At 41.7% G+C, this 23354-nt stretch overlaps 1 protein-coding gene across 4 annotated transcripts in view; it reads left to right on the top strand.

Annotated features, from left to right (window-relative positions):
* The window catches only part of NPSR1 (neuropeptide S receptor 1), a 166076-nt gene that overhangs the window by 131109 nt on the left and 11613 nt on the right, over window positions 1-23354 (top strand). For all 4 annotated transcript variants that reach the window (XM_053265534.1, XM_053265535.1, XM_053265537.1 and 1 more), the window contains 3 exons: window positions 6467-6668; window positions 15622-15698; window positions 22201-22290. In XM_053265534.1, the coding sequence (XP_053121509.1) occupies window positions 6467-6668; window positions 15622-15698; window positions 22201-22290 (369 nt within the window). The remainder of the gene's footprint in view (window positions 1-6466; window positions 6669-15621; window positions 15699-22200; window positions 22291-23354) is intronic.

The following is a 23354-nucleotide window of genomic DNA, read 5'->3' as shown; positions in this document are numbered from 1 at the left end:
AGCCAGTATTAAACCCTTTGTTTCTTTCTTCAAGTTGCCATTCTTAAGCCATTGCCAGGTCTTGGTGATGTCTGATTTTCCACTTATATTGTGCAAATATTGACCATGCAGGGGCTTATTTCTCCATTTTTCTGCTCGGTTCTTGACTTGTTCTTTCTTGTAGGCCTGCTTTCTTTCATTGGTGTTGAATAGTTTCTCGTTCTTGACCATTTGAAGTGCATCTTCTTCACTGTCCTTGATATATTCTTCAAGGCCTCTTTTCTCCTCCTCTGCTCTTTGATGGACTTGTAGCATTCCTCTTCCACCTGAGCTGCGAGGGAGGTATAGCCTATCTACATCACTGCGGGGGTGCAGAGCATGATTGATGGTCCTGATTTTCCTGGTCTCCTTCTTCTTCTTCTTCTTATTATTATTATTAATTCAATTTCTATACCGCCCTTCCAAAAATGGCTCAGGGTGGTTTACACAGAGAAATTACAAACAAATAAGATGGAACCCTGTCCCAAAGGACTCACATTCTAAAAAGAAACATAAGATAGACACCAGCAACAGTCACTAGAAGTACTGTGCTGGGGGTGAATAGGGCCAGTTACTCTCCCACTGCTAAATAATCACCACAGTAAAAGGTGCCTCTTTGCCCAGTTAGCAGGGGTGCATTTGATGCAGTTCCCATGGTATCTTAGTTATTTTTCCTGTGATGAATGCCCAACATCCAGACTAACTTTCCAAGATGTGTCCGTTTTTTCTGTTGTGTGAAGGGGGACAATTTACCTTGCCTCTGCAGCTGACTGTGACTTCCAAAACTTTGTCCTTGATGGGACCTCAGCTCTCGGAAATCATTTCAGAGGCACAAGCAGCTGTATGGGTAAGGGGAGATGGTCAAAAATTGCCTCTCCCTCCTCACACAACAGAAAACCTTGGTACATCTGCAAAACACACCAAGTAAGCCAATGAATTGAGAAATATGGTCCAGAAAATCATATGATAGATGCTTTCTGGAACTGTTCTGCTTCAGATTTCAGGTGAGGGCATTTTTTAATGCTCTGCCACAGAGGCATTCTAACCCCTGGACCTTGGGGCCCAGGTCCATAGCCTCTAAGGTCCAGGGGGGCCTCCAAATGCCGGGGGGGGTGGCCTGCAGCCACCTTGCACCCGCCCCACCAAACTGAACCTCTCTCATTTTAACTTCAGCCGCTCCACGGCCAAGGGGTGTCTGCCGTGGGGTGAGCTGAGAAGTCCTTCTCTCCACTGGGCCTGTCGGTTTGGCCTAGTGTCTCTTGCTAACTGTGAGGCACGCCTGCACAGTTGAGAGAGATTGTCGCAAGCCCGCCACCAAGATTACTTCTTCTAATGCCTAATGGCCTTTGGAGCACAGGTGATATTGTTAAAAGAAGGTTTATGATGATGAGACACCAGATTGGAAGTGTTCTCATAAGTGTTTAGGGCACAAGCTGTCTAGCACTGTAGTGTCCCAAAACACAATCTTGAATTTTCCCCAGAAGACAATAGGAAGCCAGTGCAGGTGGTAAGGTACCAGAATACTGTGTTCTCAATTATTCATGCGAGAAGACAACAGGAAGCCAATATAAATGATGTACCTACAAGACAACAGAGTTGGTGCAGGTGATGGATCACAAAGTAATGTCCTCCCAATAATACACACAATGCCAATTCTGTACATGCTTCCAAAAACAGCTTCACATAAAGCTCTTTCCAATTACGCTATGCAGATGTGACCTTTTTATTTCTTCTGTGACTCATTAAAACTATAACAAGAAAAGATTTGTAATTTGTATTGTTAATAAACCCACTTTAGTTCCATATTGTTTCAAGAGTGTTAATATGGAGAATCACCAAATAATTTTAACGTAATTCTATGAGGTGATAAGTAGGACTGTGCCATCTAAAAACTGACAGAGAAATTGTTGGGATGCCTGACATGCACCCCACCGCCCACCTACACACATGCAATTGTCAGGTTGGGTTGTGTCAGATCAGAAATCTGACATTTCCTGACAGGATGTTGGACCCCAGTTAAATGGCCAGCGTGCCACCTTTCAACTGAGATGTAGTGTGCTGGCCATTTAATTTTTATTGAAATTAACTTTTAAATGAAATGGCCTTGCAGCACCTCTGAGTGAGTGGTGCCAGGCAGCCCATTTAAAAATCAACTTTCACTTTCATTTTTGACTTTCAAACGGCCCCTGTGTCCATTTAACCTTCAAATGGCCTGCCCAGCACCTCTTAGCTAAGAAGTTACATTTCAAATGGCTGTTTAACTTGCATTTAACAGGTATGTTCAGACTTGATGGTGGGGAGCTCAGCTGGAGGTTCCAACTGTCAGGACTCCCTGCTGTTGTGTCTGAATTCATTTTGATATTATGGCCAAAATGTCTGTTGGAATGACAGTACTGCGCAGCCCTAGTAATGAGCTTGAAACAGGAGATTATTCATGGTCCAGTGGATTTTTCCTGTTGTCTAGCTAAGATTTCAGAGAGCCAAGCAGAGCAAGGCATATTACTGGCTACTGCTCTTTGATAAGAGTCTGCTTTTCATATCCTGCATTTAGTTTGCTGGCTATAATCCTATCATTCAAACCAGGAGTTTGATTCAGGGCAATCCAATTTCCCACTTCTATATCAACTAGCAACTTCTGGCAATTACTTCAAGGGAAACTTTCTGTCTTTTCAATCTGACAAATGCTCATGCTACTTAACTGTACATAAATTACAGAGAAATTCTGTAAATACAGGTGAGGCTGCAAGGCAGCTGTTGGGCAGAAAAGGTGTTTTTTAAATAATAATAATAATAATAATAATAATAATAATAATAATAATAATAATTCGATTTCTATACCGCCCTTCCAAAAATGGCTCAGGGCGGTTTACAAAGAGAAATAACAAATAAGATGGCTCCCTGTCCCCAAAGGGCTCACATTCTAAAAAGAAACTTAAGACACACACCAGCAACAGTCACCCGAAATACTGTGCTGGGGCTGGATAGGGCCAGTTACTCTCCCCCTGCTAAATAAAGAGAATCACCACGGTAATTCCTGTTTTATTCATAACCATGCCAAATTGCTTTTTAACTTCACGGTGACATATACTTGCTATTTGCATATTATTTGGCCTTAGTCAAAATATAGAAGATAGAAGAATATAGAAGATAGAAAATATAGAAAATAGAAGAAAATATGATTGAAAAAGGAAACATAAAGAGCAGACAACAAATTATGAACAACTAATTATCTCTTTAAAAGAACAGGGAAGAATCCCGATCTGGAAAGTAACTGAAGTGATATGGAAGATCAGGAATTGCAATAAAAAATAAAAAATAAAATAATAATAATAATAACAACAAATGCAATAAGATCAAAAGTTAAAAAATCAACAACAAACAGCAAGTGCCGCTTTTGTAAAGAAGCAGATGAAACAGTAGACCACCTAATCAGCTGTTGTAAAAAGATCGCACAGACTGACTACAAACAAAGGCATGACAAGATAGCAGGGATGATACACTGGAACATCTGCAAAAAATACAAGCTACCAGTAGCGAAAAATTGGTGGGACCATAAAATTGAATAAGTTGTAGAAAATGAAGATGGGACTTCTGACTACAAACAGACAAACATCTGCCACACAATACACCAGATATAACTTTAGTTGAGAAGAAAGAAAAAGAAGTCAAAATAATCGACAAAGCAGTACCAGGGGATAGCAGAACAGAAGAAAAAGAAATAGAAAAAATCACAAAATACAAAGATCTACAAATTGAAATTGAAAGGCTGTGGCAGAAAAAGACCAAAATAATCCCAGTGGTATTGGTGCCCTGGATGCAATTCCAAAACAACTTGAAGAGCACTTCAACACCATAGGAGCCACAGAAATCACCATCAGCCAATTACAAAAAGCAGCTTTACTGGGAACAGCCTATATTCTGTGACGATATCTATAACAGCAACAACATTGATAATAAAATCCAGCCATCCCAGGTCCTTGGGAAGAACTCGATGTCTGGATAAAACAAACCAGTCAATAACACCTATCTGACTGTGTAAATAAATACATTATTATTATTATTATTATTATTATTATTATTATTATTATTATTAACCATCAGCCAATTACAAAAAGCAACATTACTGGGAACAACCTATATTCTGTGACGATATCTATAATAACAGCAACAACATTGATAATAAAATTCAGCCATCCTAAGTCCTTGGGAAGGACTCGGTGTCTGGATAAAAGAAACCAGTCAATAACACCAGTCTGACTGTGTAAACAACAACAACAACATAATAATAATATAGATACTCACACATATATACATACATACATATACACACAAGTATATATATGTATACATACTCACAAATATGAATATAATTGGATATTTTAATAATAAATGTTGATGGAAAATAGAAATGCTTAAAAATTAACAGGAGCTTTTAAAATTCTAGTATATAAAAAGTCTTCATGCATATCCATTTATATTTTTAATTTTTGTCTATCTGCACATATATAGTCACCTAATGGCTCAGCAGGGAAGCAACTTGCCTAGAGAGCAAGAAGCTGTCAGTTCGAATCCCTACTGGTATGTTTCCATATTGGGCAGCAGCGATATAGGAAGATGATGAAAGGCATCAACTCATACTGCGTGGGAGGAGGCAATGGTAAACCCCTCCTGTATTCTACCAAGAAAACCACATGGCTCTCCAATGGCCTTTAGGTCCAGGCTCCAAAATTACTTACGTGCACCACTGGTGCCAAGAATGTTCATGCCCTGATGTCACTAAAGGATGTCCCAACATGCTCTCAGGACATCCTTTAATTGCATAAGGGGGTAGTCATCCAAATCTCCCCTCTACATGTACTCCAAATCTCTGAATAGAGACTCAGAATACTTGCCTTTTATTAAATCATGAAAACTACAAAACATAATAGGCACATCTGCTGTAATTGCATGAACTCATACAAAAGCATTCTAAAGTACAAAGAAAGCATAATCACCACAACAATATACTAAGGATACATCAAAATGTGTTATTTTTTTATTTAAAAAAACACAAAACCTAAAACACACATATATGACAAATATTTATATACCGCTTTTCAACAACAGTCCCCAAAGTGGTTTACATATAGATAGATAGATAGATAGATAGATAGATAGATAGATAGATAGATAGATAGATAGAATGGCTCCCTGTCCCCCAAAGGGCTCACAGTCTAAAAAAGAAATATAAGACAGACGCCAGCAACAGCTACTGGAGGGATGCTGTGCTGGGGATGGATAGAGCCAGTTGCTCTCCCCCTGCTAAATCTAAGAGAATCACAACTTTTAAATGGAGACTCTTTGTTCTTTTAGTAGGAGTAATCGCTCTTTTAGCAGGGGTAATATAGTCCATGTGATTCATCCACACGGAGATCATGTTTCTACAGATAAAAAAGAGCATCCATAAACTCTTTATATTCTAAACCCATCCATATAACTGATGCAATATCATAGGAACCATATGTCACAAATATCTGAAGAATGATTATTATACAGGATACAGCTTTCAAAACACTTCCTCTTTTCCTTTTGATCTATTACTAAATTGTTATAAAAGGATCTGAAAGTAAGGGTTGAAGTGTTTCCCCCTTAAATTGCTGAAAATTAAAGTAAGTAAGGCTAAGCTAGATATTGATCAGTTTTCAGTTTCACATTGAAAATAGGCCTGTCAATGATGTAGAAACTTTGTTGGAAAGGAAAGGTTTTCTTCATAATTTATATGAAGAAAATCAGTGTTTTTAAGGCTATTTTGAGGAAACAGCTTCTCAGCCCTAAAAACCCATGAAGCTCCCAGGCTAGACCCTGAAGGGACTTCACTAGGATAATTCAGCGGCCTTAGCTGAAAAAGCTGTGCAGACCCCATGCAAGCCCTAAAAGGACAACCTTGAGGAAGTTCTTTGAGGAGGTGGTGATGGGAAATGGGTCAAAAGGAAGCAATATTCATTTTATGTGAAAATATACAAATCATATGAGCTCATCCACAGTATTTAGGTAAAGACATGAGCATATAAAAACAACTTATAATTAGTCAAAACACTGGTCCACCTAGGCCAGTGGTCTATTCTGACAGGCAGGGGCTCTCCAAGACCTCAGACAAAGGTCTTTCCCAGACTTTTTTTTTTTTTTCAATTGGAGCTACTGGGGTCTGAGCCAGAAGTGCCACAAACAGCATTTGAAGCAGGGTGCTTGTTAAATCAAATGCCCCAGTTTGAATGCCTACGAGGAGAATCAAGATGAGCACAGGCTTTGAGCAGGAGAATAGGCCTGTAGTCGTCTCAGTCCTGCAAGTTGCCACACCACTGCCTCTCCTTAATCCAAAGTCAAGAGCTTACCTTTGCTGCTGTGGAAGCAGATGAATAAACTACAGTGTACATGTGTTAATGAGCGCTTGTTGTTCTTTCTTGAACAGAAAGGCAGGCAAAAGTTCTCATTGTGGTCGCTTGGAGTCTCTCTTTCCTGTTCTCCATTCCCACTCTGATCATATTCGGAAAGCAGCAACTGTCCAATGGGGAAGTTCAGTGTTGGGCTACCTGGCCAGATGACTCTTATTGGATCCCCTACATGACCACAGTTGCCTTCCTAGTATATTTTATTCCTCTGATTATTATCAGGTAAGACTCTTATGCTGATGTCACACAGTTATTCCAGTCCAAATAGGGACATGGATTTTATACCCAAATGAGATTCTCCATTTTGTTTCCATGGAAGAAGCCAGTCTTCATGAGCAAAGGAACAAACCCACATATTTACTCCTTCCATTGAAATGAATGGGGAAGCCATTGTGGGTTAGAGAGCTCAGAGCATCTGAAAGCTCAGAGCAGATTGCTAGACTGGATAAATATTTTTGTAACCATCCAGTCAGTTGTGTATTTGGTTTACTCTTCTGACAAATGAATTAATTCATTATGGAAGTTTTGTTTACGTATTAAGTGACCCCATTAGTTAATTAATAATGAATATATTTTTTGTTATTCAGCTGTTTATAGCATTTTACTACACATTGTTATATAACTGAATTTCATATTACTCTTTATTTTTCCTATTCATGCTTTTTGCCCCAACCACTTAATAGCAGCAGTATTTATGTTGTATTAATATCTAAATACATCTTTGGGCCGGTTTGGATGATACTCTAACTGACCCATTTGAATGCATGGAGAAGGAATGTTGGTGCACAGATCTTCCTCTCACACGACATACAACACTGTCCTCCAATTGTGAGTGTGAGTGTCCCCAAACCACCCCTCAATGCACAGTTATAATATTATTTAAGATAGTATTCAAATCACATTTTGATGGACAGTTTGAATGAACTACTCCATGTGCAATTAGGCAATGGTATGCTGATGCTCCATATGGGAGGGGGGTGGGTGCGGACATGCACACCAACACTCCTCTCTGTGTGTTTAGGATGGACTGATTGGAGTATTGCTCAAATTGATTCTGTATGAACAAAAATAAAATCTTCAGAATGGAGTATGGTAATGTTAGCCTCAAACTTTGCAACTATCTCTTACTCCTGCTTGACATCTTGACTAAGGATGTCTCCCCCACCTTGTTCTTTCCCCTCCTTGGCACTTGAAATACTGCATATGGCATTGCTGGAACCAAGGAAGCTCCTACAGCAGTATTCCAAGTGTCAGGAAGGGAGGAAGAGGGGGTGAGGGAAGGAGGGTGAAAGAGAAATCTATTTTCCTCTCTTTGATCACTACATCCAGATGCATAGTTGAAAGGGAGAGGTGAGAGTTTTTCTCCAGCTGAGATGATAATTCAGGCCTTTGAATAGCCTTGTTCAAAATACTGGCACACTATACTAGGATGTCAAATTCATATTCCAAAGCAGATCATTACAAAGTTCAATGATATCACAAGAGCTCCTTTGTTGCCATATAGTTTAATGCTACCACATAAGATTTGCTAACTATAAATTGTGTCCATGTGTCTCAGACACGTGTCATCTGGACCCATAACATCAGCCTTTATGGACTCTACCACACAATAGAAATTAGTAGCAATGCGTGTACTTATTACTCCAGATAATGAGACTGCAGATAAGCTACATACTTAAGGTCAATGGAAGTAATATTGATTGATGGCAACAGACAGTCATTAGGTCTGATGTGTTGTATTTTTGGCTTCTTAATTAAATTGCTGTTCTGCTGGTGTCTCTCATTGTGTTGTCTGCAGTCTAGTTGTGCAAATTCATCAGTAACAAAGAATTCCTCTTCTGTTCAGCTTTGGAAACCTTCATATCTGAAAGCATTCATTTTCTTTTAGAGCCCCCAATGCATCTGCTAAAAGCAATTACTTATCTTACGCTTTTATTACAATCGTTCTTTTAGAAGAAAAGACCTTTGCTATGGTGCACATTTCCAAGTTCAGATTTTGAACTACTCTGGATTCAATTCAGTATTGAATGGCAGCAACTAAAGATGCTTCCCCGCCTGAAAAGCAGCCATGATAAAATCTAGGGATGTGCATGAAATGGTGTGTGTGTGTGTGTGTGTGTGTGTGTGTGTGTGTTTTGAGCTCAAAAGAAAATGCAGATGGCAAAAACATTTCATCAAAACAGTGGTTGACCCGGTTGTTTTGATGGAACAAACCTCAAACTGTTTCAAGAGTTTCAGCCATAGGGAACAGTGGAGAAACTCAAAACATCCCATTGTCTCCATTTGAGGAGAAAATCAAAACACCCCATGGGTAGCTCCTAAGGACACCAAAGTAGGTTGGGTGGTAGGGCATGATGGGTGCTGCCTACCACCTAACCCATAAAAGAAATGAGAAAGCAGGCAATTTTAAACACATTTTCGCCATTTTCCTAGAACCCGCATAGGATCCAAGTATACAGGGCTGAGGGAGTGACTCCTGCCTGTAACCTGGGAGAAGTCTGACTCTGTGTACTACAGACAATACTGAGCTAGATGGACCAATGGACTGACAAGAAACACTTGATTTTTATGACAAGCCTACCAAGAATCAAGGAGATCACAAGCCAGTCAGAAGCCAGTGCCAGAAAACCAATCAGCAAGGGAAAAACAGATCTCCAAAATTGTGCTTGAAATGTTGAAACGTTTCAAATCGAAACAGGGTTGTTTTGTTCCAGTCTTGAAGCAGGCCCTTTATTTAAAGGGTGTTTTGTTTCCTGGCCATTGCTCAGAGGCCTTGCCATTTGAGTATTCACCTGGCTCTACTCCTGTTAGCACCACTGTGGCAATCTCTTACAACACATTTGTATTTATAAAACACAAAATGTAAGAAACACATTATAATCTCAGCATGATACATGCTCCTTTCCCCATGGTCATCTGGCTGGGCTGAAATCAGTGAGACTAACTTCTGAGTAAACATACATAATTATGAGTTATCATAATTACGAATTAGTTATGAATTATCAGTATGCTTTACTGATTTCATCCCAACCAGATGAAGGAACCATGGGAAAAGGAGCATGAATCACATTGATAGTTAAAAGAGAAAGCACAATAGCAAGAATTAAGTGCATTTTGTCAAATAGATACCAATTGTTCAAAAAGCAGTAGATATATTTTTACATAATCCTTCTTTCAAAGGAGCAGGGATGGAGTGGAGAATCTGTCTCTCACAAAGGCCAGCTTTTATAACATAAGCCATTCAACCAGCTTAGCTGTACCAAAGGGGAAAAAAAATCCTGCCCTAAAATTGCATCAGCTAGCCAGTAATTCAACAGTAACAATTCTGGTGCTCAGTTAAGTCTCCACAAATTGAATGTTGGAAATACTCCTGTGCAGATGCCAATATTTCGTTAGTATTTGACAGTGGTATGGAGGAAAACACAACTCTTAAGAAATGTGAGCAGGGAACAGAGAGGGATAAGACTGTATATCACTTTTTTCTTTAAGCCCCTCTGCCTCCTGCCATGGTTTTGGACAGAGGCATTTTAACCATTCTGGGATTTTTGTGTTGACTTCATTTTTCCCCATCCAGCATGTGTATGTGTGCAGCTTGCTTGCTAAAGATGTCTCACTTACTAAGACACTTGAGAGCAGGCCTGCACAACTCAGTTGACCTGGTGGGCCGAAACCAACCGTGACTTGGTTCATGGGGACCGAGGTCAATTCTTAGGGTGCTGATTATTAGAGTAACACTTAATATCAATCAATCAAATTAAATCAAATTAAAGTGAAATTAATTTTAAAAGAATTTACTCAAAATTTAACTTTTGACATTCTGGCAGGCCAAGATTAATTTAAATTAATATGAAATAAGTTGAATTAAAATTCAATATAATAATATAAATATTATACAATCTGTACAAAATACATAATAAAATGCATTGTTCTTCCTATCCACTTCTGCCAAATCATCACATGTAACATGGAACACTTTTAAGGAAAAAAAAATATGAGAAGAAAAGAAGGGAGAAGGGAAAATAAAGATGGAAAGGATGGGGCAGGAGGCTTAGCTTGAGAGAGAGAGAGAGAGAGAGAGAGAGAGAGAGAGAGAGAGAGAGATGCACAGGCAAGGGTTCCTTGAGCAGTAGGAATGACCATTGCTACAGGACCTAAGTCGCTATGGGAGCCGCCACCTGGGAGAGAGGGAAGAAGCCATTTTCTCTCCCCGCTCACTGCCGCTTTCTCTCCCCGCTGCTGTTTCTCTGCATGCCCGCTTGTCTGTCCCGCCACCTCCTTTCGCCGGCATGGCCCTTTCATTGTTGCCTTTCTGGGCTGCTGGCCCCGAGAACCCGTCCAGCTTGCCAGCAGACGGCTCCACAAGGTTTCCTCCCATGGCTTCTTCCTTCCCTGTGTGGCCTCCGGTGCAGGTCGCCGCCACATGCCGCCATTTTCTTCTCCGTTTCCCAGAAGCAGCTACGGAAGTCTTGCCTCTCACAAGATTTCCAACCCTTCTTGCGAGATTTCCACCATACATTTAGAATGGCACGTCCAAGAAATTATTATGGAGGTTTGGGTCAGGAGGGCGGCAGGCGGGCGGGCAGGTGGGGGACAAGCAGAATGGCCCCACAGGCCAAGAAAAAAGGCCTTGCGGGCCGCATGCGGCCCACAGGCCGTATGTTGTGCAGGCCTGCTTGAGAGGAAGAGAATGCAGTGGAATAATAACTAAAATTATCTCTAACTTTGCAAAAAAATACAGATGATAAAATCAGATAATATCATATTTCTTTCTGAGTACCTGTGCTTATCGTAAATTCCCGCTATTAAATCCTACTTGTGCTAGTCTATTAAGGTTAATTGGAAATGATCACTTACTCAAACATGGTTACATGGTTTTCTCAAAAGGAAGGGTTTGTGATTCAGCTCTTCAGTACTGGAAAAGTATAAATTAATGCACTTGACTCCCAATGTTCCTTATTAATGAAAAGCTCTGCATACACACACACACACACACACACACACACACACACACACCATTAAAATGCCTCCATGTCAGTAATGTGAGATCTGTTAAGGCAAACACAATGTGCAAAGTTGCTGGTGGAAGTCAGTGGTGAGTCAATACTGAAGCTCAGTCTATCAGATACAAACTATATCTTCTGATGACACTTCAGTGTAGCCACCTCCAATTATTTATCTTATCAATATATTATATGGTTGGAGCATGACATAGTGCCCTTTGAGTATTCACCTTGCTTCTTAGCATGTATTTATGCTATGGACATTAGCACTCACACCCCTCATTTTAAAACATATACTGAGAAGTAAATGCCAGAGAGTTAATCCTCCATTGCTGCTCCATTTTAACATTTTGTTTTGCCTGTACAGATTCTGACACTGCATTAATGAAAAAGACCTTGCACCTGGTCCTGTCTGCTTCTTGCCTAATACAGTAGACCATAGATAGAGCTGTGAGGGTGAAGTTTTATCTTCTGTATGCACAGAACAACATAAGTGAGATGGGAGTTGGGAGGAGAGATTAGGCTGATTGAATACAAGAAGTGAATATTGCTATTGTTTAGAAAGAAACATAAGACCAGCTAGATAAAATGCTACAAAGAATGCTCTTACTTGGGAATTTTTAAAAAAGAGAACAAGTCAACGACAGTGTCTGTAAGTGGAATAGATAAGAACTTGCTTGGAAGACCAAACTATTAGGGCGGGGGGAACTACAGTCATACTAGAATTCTGAGAAAAAGGAGCCCAGTAGTTTTCCCTAACGGGACAAATAGCTTTGAGAGTGGGTCAAATCAAGATACGAGTGTGTTTGTGGTGTAAGGTTAAACCCCTCTGCCCCCACAGCACTAATCCAAATAATCCCCCTGTAGTGATCAGCCACCCCTCCCCTAAAGAGCTAACTGGAAGTGAACCCTGACCTGACTGACAGGCTGGTGAACTCCAGAGCTCAGCCAATCAGCACACCAGGTGGGTGGGACCTAGAGGGCTGTAGGGAGGAAGGAGAGTTTCTTTGTTAAAGTAGAAGCTGGCTGGGAGGCAGAGGAGGACATGCGGCCATAAAGGCTGGCTGCAGGAGAATGTCCCTTCAGCAGGTCCCGGGGAAGCCAGGAGGGCAGGAAGCTTGAATCCTCTACCACAGTTTGGTGAGTTCAAGAAAAAAAGAAAGCCAGGGCTTCAGGCTTTGGGGAGTTAGTCTAGAAGAAAGTGTGTTTAGTCAAACTGTGTGTTAGACTTTCAGTTTCTTTTGTGTGTGTTTTGTATATCCCTGATAATGTTCTAAGTGTGCTTTTGCTTTTTCATACATACAAGTTATTTGCAACTGGATAACCATGATTTTTTAAAGCATGCTGCCCCAACATCATCTTGGTGCTTTTTGAAGTATTCTTATGACCTACTGAGCATTTTTACCTGTAACTAAAAGCTGAGGAAGCCTCAGACAGAAGCAGTCTGTCGCATTTGGAATAAAACTGTTTTCCTTTTTGTTCTTTGCATTTTACAAGCCTCTCTGAGTGTATTTTAACTCCGGAAAGGGGGTCCTGAAAGGGGTTTTACTCTGGTGCAAACTCGTCTCAATTCAGTCCACAGCAATCAGTTTTCTTATCACATGTAGCCTTGCATATTGGAGGTTTTTCTATTTTTCCAATAGCAAAAGAAAAAGAGTTTTCCCTGGGTTTTCCACCCAAGCCCGGGGAGGGAGGATCAAGCTCTGTTGATAAATGGGTGGTGGTGGTAGCTTTTAGAACCTACAAAAAAGTACAGGGAAGTTTAAGGAGAAACCATGCTCAGAAAGCATAGAGGGGATGATTCAGCATTTTTCTTCCCCTCACGTGGGCTTGCACTGAGACAAAGTCTTTAATCCACTACAACCCGCACCTTCAATTGCTTTTTGAAGAAGAAGAAACTTGCAGAATTCTAATTGTGGAAGTTCATTATTAAGATGAGGAGTGTTCTCAACATCCCACCATTATAAGCCCTGAGTATCTGGGAATGGAACCCCTTAGGGGTGCCGCTCAGTTCACCCACTCAGAGCTTTGGGGCTTGGGCTTGTGGGGTGGTGACTTGAGCAATATCCTCCCTCCATATAGGGCCATATGTGTAGCATTGGCCTGAGCAGTCACATGACTGCTACCAACTCTGAGCCTGATTGGATCCCCTGAGATACAGGGAGGCAATTATCACCATTGAGACTGACAGCCTGAGGGCTCTGCCCAGACTCTAGTTCATTTGTTCTGTTGCAGATCCTTTAATGACATGCGGCCACAGTTGCAAGCTATTACACATGTCTTGTCTCTGAGGTCTGGGTGGATAAATATAGCTATTCATGTATTAGATTTGTTACACTTTGCAATTTCACTTAAATATATACTTAGGGCTGTCGCAAAAACATTGTGAATTTTGAGTCTTAGTGTCTTCACTGAAATTCAGGCTGTCTTCTTTATACCACTTCCCTGGATGACAGAGAAGATGCAAGAACCTTCATTAAATAGATAAATTAAAAAACCACCAACCAAATGCAAAATGTTCAAGAAATGTTCAGGTGAAAAAATGACAGCACTGCAAGGCTTAAATCAACATACATGTTGTGAAATCTTCAACTATGAGGTCATACACATGACCAAAATTGCTGCAGGGAAAGCGGACAGGGGAAAGGCAGAGATGGACCTACCTTCCTCCCAGATGATTGGCAGAGTCCTCTTCAGCATGCCATTGCGCACCTACACAATCTATGCTGCTCTGTGCAGTGTGGATTGCTGGAGGCCAGGACTCATCATCCTAGCCTCCAGGAATCTCACAAACGCAGTGAATCAATTAGGGGATTCCCTTGGGGGTTGGGTGCTCTAGGTGCCCAACTATGTCTATGCACAGGCTACATGCAGCTCGAGCATACACACAACCCCAGTGCTGGAATTAATGGTATGCTCACCTTCTTGACCCTGGCTAAAGTCCAAGCTCCAAAGTCAGGTTGGGCTGGGTGGGAACACCAGGATCAGGAACAATCCTGGTGCTCCACACAAGCAGCCTCACCCAGGCTGGGCTGCCTGGACTGCCCTAGCCTGGGTTTAGGCTGCTCGTGAGAATAGACTTTTTATCTATACAGTAACTGAAAGCTCCAAATGATTAAAACCATGATATACAATATCAGAGGGTGAGAATGCATGATACTTTCTCCACTTGTTCCCAAATGCATGTGGGGTGGGGTGGGGGAAGAAGCAAGTGTGCATCTTCCACTTCATGTGCCTGTCCCACCTCCAATAGCACCAGCCATTCACACAGGCATGTACTGCTCAAAAGGAGCCTATGCATGTACAATCCAATCCATTTCATGAGGTTGATGTCCCAAATAAATTCTAGAAATTAACCACATAATCTGATCTTATTTAAGCTCCACTGGAACATTATAGGCTTGTTCAGAAAATCCTCATCTGGGGAGGAGCGAACCTCATCTCTCCCAGGAGAGCTGGGCATGCTCCCCAACTATGTGAGAGAGTAATTGGATGAGAGTGAGGCAGGATGGCTTTGTTGAGATGTGCAACAGCTGCAGCCTAGCTTGCTGTATAGTTTGCATGTAATCTGCTATGAAGACAGAGGGGGCACTGTGGTTTCCTCTGTATTGGTTGGGCTGGCTGGGAGTTTCTGTTCTCCTTCCTGAGTCAGCAAGCTCTGTACTGATCTCTGAGCACCTTTGTCTCACAAGTAAAGTTATCTTAAAGCCCTTTCACTGGTGTTTGCTCTGTATACTGTGCAGACAGAACACACTCTGCAACAGGCTTTTCATCCATCCACAGTAAAATTCTGGGGAGAAAATCTGGGTAGGGTGCACCCATCCTACCCAGCTCCCACCTCCCACATGATTACTCTCCCTTCCTTCTCCTACCTTGTTGTTTGGGTTTACATGGACTGCTGATTGGGAGCATGCCTGGCTCTCCTACTCTGGCTGGGCACTCCTGACTCAGATGGGGATTGTGTGAACAAAACTTATATCTCTGTGTAGAGTTGGAGGCAGAACAAATGTTCTGAGTGGGTATAGAGGTAAGGAGGGCTTCTGCTCCCCACCATGGGAGCAGTCAGAGAACGTATATTGCCAAATAAGAATAGAGATACAGTTACAGCTCTTAGGAGTATCTCATCCTAAAGCATCATTAACCAGTTTATTTTTCCATTCTCTTCCCACTTGCAGCGTTATTTATTTCATTGTGATTCGGACAATATGGACCAAGAGTAAAGCCCATGCTATAATTGTAACTAACCGTGCTGGTAAGTAATCTGAAGACAGGCTCAAGCTGCTATATTCTGATCTTGATCTTGACAACATTTCATATGACTTAAGAATAGCAGAGTTTGAAACACTATTTGCATGCGGTTCTTTATACCTTAGAAGATCATTTTTATCTTATTGTGATTCATTTGCCCCAAAGCTTTTCCTAGTCTTCAGGTCTAGAGTGGTGTTTCTCAACCACTGGTCCAGGGACTGGTCTGTGAAGTGTTGAGTGCCGGTCCGTGCCTGGGAAGGAATGCCCCTCCCCCTGCCTCCCTCCTGACTCGAACCTCTATGTATTTTTTTCTTTAAATTTCTGTCGCTGCATGGCCGAGGGATGGCTGCTGGGGGTGTGTGTGTGAGCCAGGGGTAGTCCTTCTCTCATCACTCACAGACTGATGCAGAACCTGTGTAACGACACTTTCCCCTGCTTCTCAACGAACCCTTCCCTGTGCATCTGAGCATGCTCATAAGCACTGGAGCACGCTCAGTATGGTCAAATGAAGCTCCACAGGACAAAAGTCTCTTCAAGGTATGGGCAACTGAGTGGCTACAAACAGGGAGACTGAGATTGAGCATGAGCAAATGACACAGAGGTTTATCAGGAAAGGAGGACGAAGTAGTGAAATCTGATGTGGCAGTGGAGAATAAAGCTAGCATGAGTGTCGCTACACCGGGGCCAAACAGCAGGCTCTGTATCACTCTGGGAGTGAGAGTGCCACTGCCGGGGTGGGGGGGGGGGCGAAGGACTACTCCTGGCTCAGCCCCCACACCAGCCATCCCTTGGCCACGCTGCGGCAGAAATTTAAAGAAAACGCACGAGGATGGGACGGGGTGGCTCCTTTCAAAGCCTGCAGCCTCTCTCTCTCTCTCCCTCCCTCCCTCTCTCTCTCTCTCCAAGCCTCCTGCCCCATTCTTTCCCTGCTCTCCATTCTCTCTCTTTCTCAAGCCAAGCCTCCTGCCCCATCCATTTCCCACTCCCTCTTGCCAAGCCTCCTGCCCCATCCTTTCCCTCTTTACATAGGAAGATAGGAAACTGCCATATACTGAATCAGACCATTGGTCTATCTAGCTCAGTATTGTCTTCACAGACTGGCAGCGACTTCTCCAAGGTTGCAGGCAGGAATCTCTCTCAGCCCTATCTTGGAGAAGCCAGGGAGGGAACTTGAAACCTTCTGCTCTTCCCAGAGTGGCTACATCCCCTGAGGGGAATATCTTGCAGTGCTCACACATCAAGTCTCCCATTCATATGCAACCAGGGCAGACCCTGCTTAGCTATGGGGACAAGTCATGCCTGCTACCACAAGACCAGCTCTCCTCTCCTTTCTTTCCCCCCTCCCTTCTTATCCAAAATTATGAGAAAAGCTTCTCTAATTTTTTTCCTTTACAAGTGCTCCATGTTAGGTGTGATGTTTTGGCAGAGGTGGAAAGGAAGAACAATGCATTTTATTATGTATTTTGTACAGATTGTATAGTATTTATTTTATTAAAATGAATTTTAATTCATTTTTTTTATTAATTAAAATTAATCTTGGCCTGCCAGAGCTTCAAAAGTTAAATTTTGATTAAATTCATTTTAATTAATTTCACTTAAGAAGCAAGATATTATGTATACAGAAACTTGACACAAGTTCCTACCTGCATGTTTATACTCAAAATAGATACATGAGAAGTAAGAAAAGACAGAATTGGAAGAATGTGAAGTGTAAGGTTGCAACATATTTTTAAAATATGTTAATTTTAAGTCTGGACTTGATAAATCTTAGGTGCCAGGGAGCCATGATGCCTCATCCTTTCCCCCTCTCCCTTCTGATCAAAGTGTAATCTTCTTATCCAAAATTATGAGAGTTATAGTTTTAATATTTAATGTTTGCTTTTAAATGATTCTAATTTTAATGATTTTAATGCTTATGATATTATTTTAATTGTAAACTGCCAGGAGATGCAAGTTATGGGCAGGTATCGAAGTTTGTTAAAATAAATAAATAGATAAACTTAAACTTGAAACCCCTTTACTAACTGCTGGTCTGGGAAACTGCACACAAAGAATGTACCGGTCCTTGAAACTGCACACAAAGCATCTACTGGTCCTTGACTCCAAAAAGGTTGAGAAACACTGGTCTAGAGTATATGGAGATCCATTAGCAAAATGAACATAAAGGGCCAGGCAATTAGTCCTTTTTATCCCAATATTATCTCCTTGAAAGGCAATAGTTCTGAGGTCCCAGTCAAATGTCTACCTAAGATCCTTTAACTATTGATCTATTGCCCCTCCGCAACAGATGTTAGGGATGTGCAAACAGGCTCGATGTGGAGCCAGTTCAACGGTTCAGGATCGAACCAAACCACCCCATTCGGTCCAACCCACAGCGGACCGAACACCCCCCAAATGTTCAGGGGGTTCACGAACACTTTTAGGTTTTTTAAAAAAAACTTTTTTTTTTACCTTACTCCCTTCCAGGGAGTTGCTGGAGGTAGTGGCGGGGGTGGTGGTCCATGGAGGTTCCCCCCACCCCACCCCGCCGACTTTCCTTATGCTACCCTCCAGCCAGTTCGGCCGGTTTTCAGCCTTCTTCCAGTGGCCTGGTGGCCATTTTGGAGGCCGCGCATCTGCATTATTGGCCTCTGCGTGGCCTGGGCTGTACTGAGCTGTGGGCGGAGGGGTTCAAGGGGGTGCCAGACCGAACTGGCCTGGTCAGGTTTGAGGCCGGGCCAGCCAGTTCCGTGCACATCCCTAACAGATGTAGCTAAATTGGTCTATGAAAAAAGCTCTCTGAATATTTGAGATTTTATCAAATTTGAAATACACATTTGCCTTTTGGTACATTGTCCTGAGTAGCCACCTAATGGCACAGCGGGGAAATGGCTTGACTACCAAGCCAGAAGTTGCCGGTTCAAATCCCCTCTGGTATGTTTCCCAGACTTTGGGAAACATCTATATCAGGCAGCAGCAATATAGGAAGATGCTGAAAGGCATCATCTCATATTGCACAGGTGATGTCAATGGTAAACCCCTTCTTTATTCTACCAAAGACAACCAGAGGGCTATCTTGTCGCCAGGAGTCAATACCAACTCGATGGCACACTTTACATTATCCTGATGTGCTGTTCCAGTCAAGTGGTGTTCATCATAATATGTTTCATTACAGTTCTGTTGATCAGCAAAGCTATGACTCCAGCATATATATTTAATATGTTTGATGCTTTTATATTTTAATTTGTGTTATTTGCCTGGAGCCTAAGGGATTTGGAATGTTTCCTTATTCTAAATAAACAAATACAAAATTGACAGTGATAGAACTGGCATTATTACCGCCAGGCTCAATTTAGAATGAGATCAAATAAAGCAATATATTTTCCAACATAATCAGAAAATAAATTATTTTCTTTCAGCCCCATCACACTCCTGATTATATCACAGAGATTGTGACAGGGACTGAGCACCTCCCTTCCAACCCTGCTAACTCCTCTGTGAATCCCCAACTCCCCTGTCATCCCTTTTGTTTCTCTGAACACTTTTCCAGTGCTGGTGATAGCAGTGTCAAGGGACCTCTCCATGGGCAATTTCATGAAAACAGCCTCCTTTATTCCTTAGAAATGGGTTTCTTAACCTTGGATCCCCAGATATTGTTGGACTACAAATCCCATCATCCCCAGGTATTGGATCCCCAGATGTTGTTGTACTACAACTCCCATCATCCCCAGGCATGGCCTTTGTGGCTGGGGATGATGAGAGTTGTGATTCAACAACATCTGGGGACCCAATGTTAAGAAACCCTGCATTAGGCCATTGCTATAGCAACATCCCAAACACTACGAATCTTGGGAGATGTAGTTTCCAGGGCTCCTGGATCCCTCCCCTGCTAACTGGGCAAAGAGGCACCTTTTAACATGGTGATTCTATTTATTTAGCAGGGGGAGAGTAACTGGCCCTATACACCCCCAGCACAGGGTCTCCAGTGACTGTCGCTGGTGTCTATCTTATGTTTCTTTTTAGATTGTGAGCCCTTTGGGGACAGGGTTCCATCTTATTTATATATTATTTCTCTGTGTAAACCGCTTTTGAAACTTTTATTGAAAAGCGATATATAAATATTTGGTGGTGGTGGTGGTGGTGGTGTTAGGGAGATCAGGAACCCTGATCCAGATTGTTAGGAAACTAAATTTCCTGAGGTTCCTCATGCCCAGGACAGTATTGTAAGCGTATGCAGCAGCTTCTCAGAGTTCCATGCTGCTGCTGCAGTACATGCTTACAAGGGCATCTTAAGCCTTAGGAAGTTAGGAAAAACAGGCCATAGAACTAAAGAGTCACTAACGTTAAAACAAAAACACATATGCACACTTAGGAAAACTGGTATCAGGGACAAAATGCTTGTCAGTCTTTCTCTTGACTAACTAGTTTTCTGCAAGTAGAATTTGTGGGGTGCAGGGAGAACAATCAGTCAGGCAATCCCACACTTGTAACCTAGAAATAGTTTTACTGCCTTATTAGCTGTTTGTCCTGTAAGATTCTAAGAATGCTCTCATTGGGCTGGCTACTAAAAATCTTTCCAGACGTCTTATTCTAATCAGCAGGAACTTACAAGCCTGGGAAGTGACTAGCTGACTGGAGAAATTATCTATCTCTTGGTTGGAATTCCTTCCCTGTGTTGGAAGATTGTGCAATGGAGGCAGTGGTGGATTAATGGAGAGGCAGAGTAGGCATTTGCCTGTGGTGGCAAGATTTGAGGAGCAGCAAATTTTGCCCTCAAATTTTGCCGCCCCTATCTGTGGGCAGCGGCGGCTGCAACAAGGGTGGAGTGGGCGAGGAGAAAGTCCCCCCTTTTACCTTAAAAAAGAAAGAAAAGGAAAACCTTTCTTGTTTAAGGTAAAAGGGCAGCAAAGGCCAAAAGCTTAATCCACCCCTGACTGGAGGACAAAGACAAAGTTTAACCACAACATAATAGTTAACCACTTAACTACTTTCCTCACTGGGAACTGGACTTGGCAGATAAATCCATACTTTTATTACATTAATGTCATCCATTAAGCCCCATGGGAGAAACTTTCACTGGTTACAAAGCTTTCTTGAGCCTCTTTGCATTTTTTTTCTAATTTACCAAGCTCCAGGAAGCTCTCCCAAACATTAAAGCTTATAGCATTAAAAGCAAACACTGTATAATTACTGTAGGGTTCATTAAAATGTCCACTGTTAATCAAATCTACCTGAAACTGGAATGCAAATACTTGTCTGAAGTAACTTTCAAAGAGATGCACAAAATGAAAAAGCCATTCTACTCTAGCTACCTGCTGTGTGGCAAATCCATTTCTCCACCCATCCCGCCACAGATCACCGCTCCATGATAGCACTGAGCTGAATTTAGGGCTCAGTGAATCTTCTATGATTTCATACTATTTCACAGCTGATCACAGAGGAATCATTTCCCCAATCTCCTGCTTGGGGGTGATAGGAGAGGAAAACATTCACATTGACCAGGCTACTTGGCTAACTCTCCATGCTTTGTCGTCTTGGTTTGGTAGTTTCATTTTTCATTTTTTTTGCTCCATTCTGTGTGGCACCCCAACCACACAGAATGTACATTCTGTGTTTCACCCCAACCCAGCTCTAGTCTAGGATCATTATTTATTTATTTGATGTATATACTGCCCCTCCAAAAATGGCTCAGGGTGGTTTACAACAAATAAAAACAATTAAAATCAATTAACAGTTAAAATCAAAACTGAATCAATTAAACAATTAAAATCATTTAAACATTAAAAACATTAACATTAAAATCATTTAAAACCAGCATTAAAATTTAAACCATGAATCAAATTAAAAGTCTGGGTGAATAAATGTGTCCTCAGCACCTTTTTATAAGTTGCCAGAGATGGGGAGGTTCTTATTTCAACAAGCAGCGCATTCCAAAGTCCAGGGGCAGCAATGGAGAAGGCCCATTCCTGAGTAGCCGCCAAATGAGTTGGCGGCAATTGCAGGAGAACCTCTCTAGATGATTTCAACAGATGATCTCTTTATGGACCAGGGGGAGAGCAACTGGCCCAATCCAGCCCCAGCACAACATCTTTCCAGTGACCGTTGCTGGTGTCTATCTTATATTTCTTTTTCGATTGTGAGCCCTTTGGGGATGGGGATCCATCTTTCTTTATTTTTATTTCTCTATGTAAATTGCTTTGAGAACTTTTGTTGGAAAACGGTATATAAATATCCGATGTTGTATGAGAATCCAAATAAATAATCAAATAGGGAGGTGACTGGTGCATTAGATGATCAATGGGACATGTTATGAAATTGCTCAGCACTGAATACAGTCATTTCCCCATATGGAGCTAATTCTCTCACCACAAAAATGAATAATTATAGCATCAGGATACAGCAATCCCTTTGCTAACAAACTCCAACAATAAAGAGCTCTCAGGCAATTTGATCAGACTGAGGAGATAATGGGTAAGGTTCTGCATTTCAGCTATGCTTACGTACATTTTCTCCCCTTCTCTTTGTAGATGGCAAATTCTGTGCTAGCTACACTCATCGGGGACTCATATCAAAGGCTAAAATCAAAGCTATCAAGTACAGTGTGGTAATAGTTCTTGGTAAGTGACAACATATGCCAATTAGTTAGCTAAACATTTGGCTGGGCAGCGGGCTGTTTGTCAGGAAGTCTGTGGAAGGTTTGACTTGTTATTGCCTCCATGGAGAGTTGTCAGGCTTCATTACTGCAAGACCTATTCAAAGAAGAAGTATTCATCCACAGGCACGTCGGATACTTCTGGTCAAATCTAGACAACGGGGGCAATGGGGCGGTAGGAAGGTACGCTGCCACCCTGATGGGATTTCGACTAAAACTGATGCCGGTGGGGGTGGGGGGAATGGTGGTGGGGGGAAGTGCACCCTTCCCCTGCTCTTAAAGCAGCACCTCCTCCACCTTCGAGCCTCCTCCACGAGGTTCCATGCACATCCCTACATGTGGTATTAATACTACCATGGAATCCATAAAGCAAAATCCAGTCCATGTGACATCTAAGTAAATATGATATTATCAAAACTATCTTGATTTGCATACCAGGTTGTCAGTTCTCAGCCATTACCTACCTTTCATTGGGAACTCCAAGTAATTTTTCTTTTCTTCTCTTATCTTCTAGTCAACCTCCTTTTTTCGATAATCCTGTAAGTCCTTTTCAGACATTAAAAAAGGAGGGATGCTGTGCTTACATACAGTGTCCTGAGAACATGCCCTGAAGTCCTGCCCCCATGCTGACACTTTCAGAATCCCCACTTTCTATGAAGAGGCAAATACTATAACCATGGACAGATTCTTTTTGTGACTGGAAGGAGTACTGTGTCCTTCCTTTTTTTAACATGTAAAAAGGGCTTATATTGCAGTCAAATCTAGATTCTTCAGACTACACATGCAGAAGCCCCTCCCAAACATGCAGAAGCCCCTCTGCAAACTGTAGAGTCCTCCATTCCCTACACGCAATCCAGTCTAAACAGCAAGTTTACAACAATTCAGTTCATACCTTAGGAACCTAGCATGTTACAATATACTTAATAGGATATATTTGCTTCCCCAGTATTTGATGCAACATAGCAATATATACTATTTGCTGTAAAAAGGGAAGTTTTAAGTGATCAAACACTTCCCCTATCTAGTGCA

Source organism: Hemicordylus capensis, chromosome 6 (genome assembly GCF_027244095.1).
Source record: "Hemicordylus capensis ecotype Gifberg chromosome 6, rHemCap1.1.pri, whole genome shotgun sequence".
Classification (NCBI taxonomy): domain Eukaryota; kingdom Metazoa; phylum Chordata; class Lepidosauria; order Squamata; family Cordylidae; genus Hemicordylus; species Hemicordylus capensis.
The sequence above is the reverse complement of the archived record's forward strand: the minus strand, read 5'-3'. Positions and strand labels throughout refer to the sequence as shown.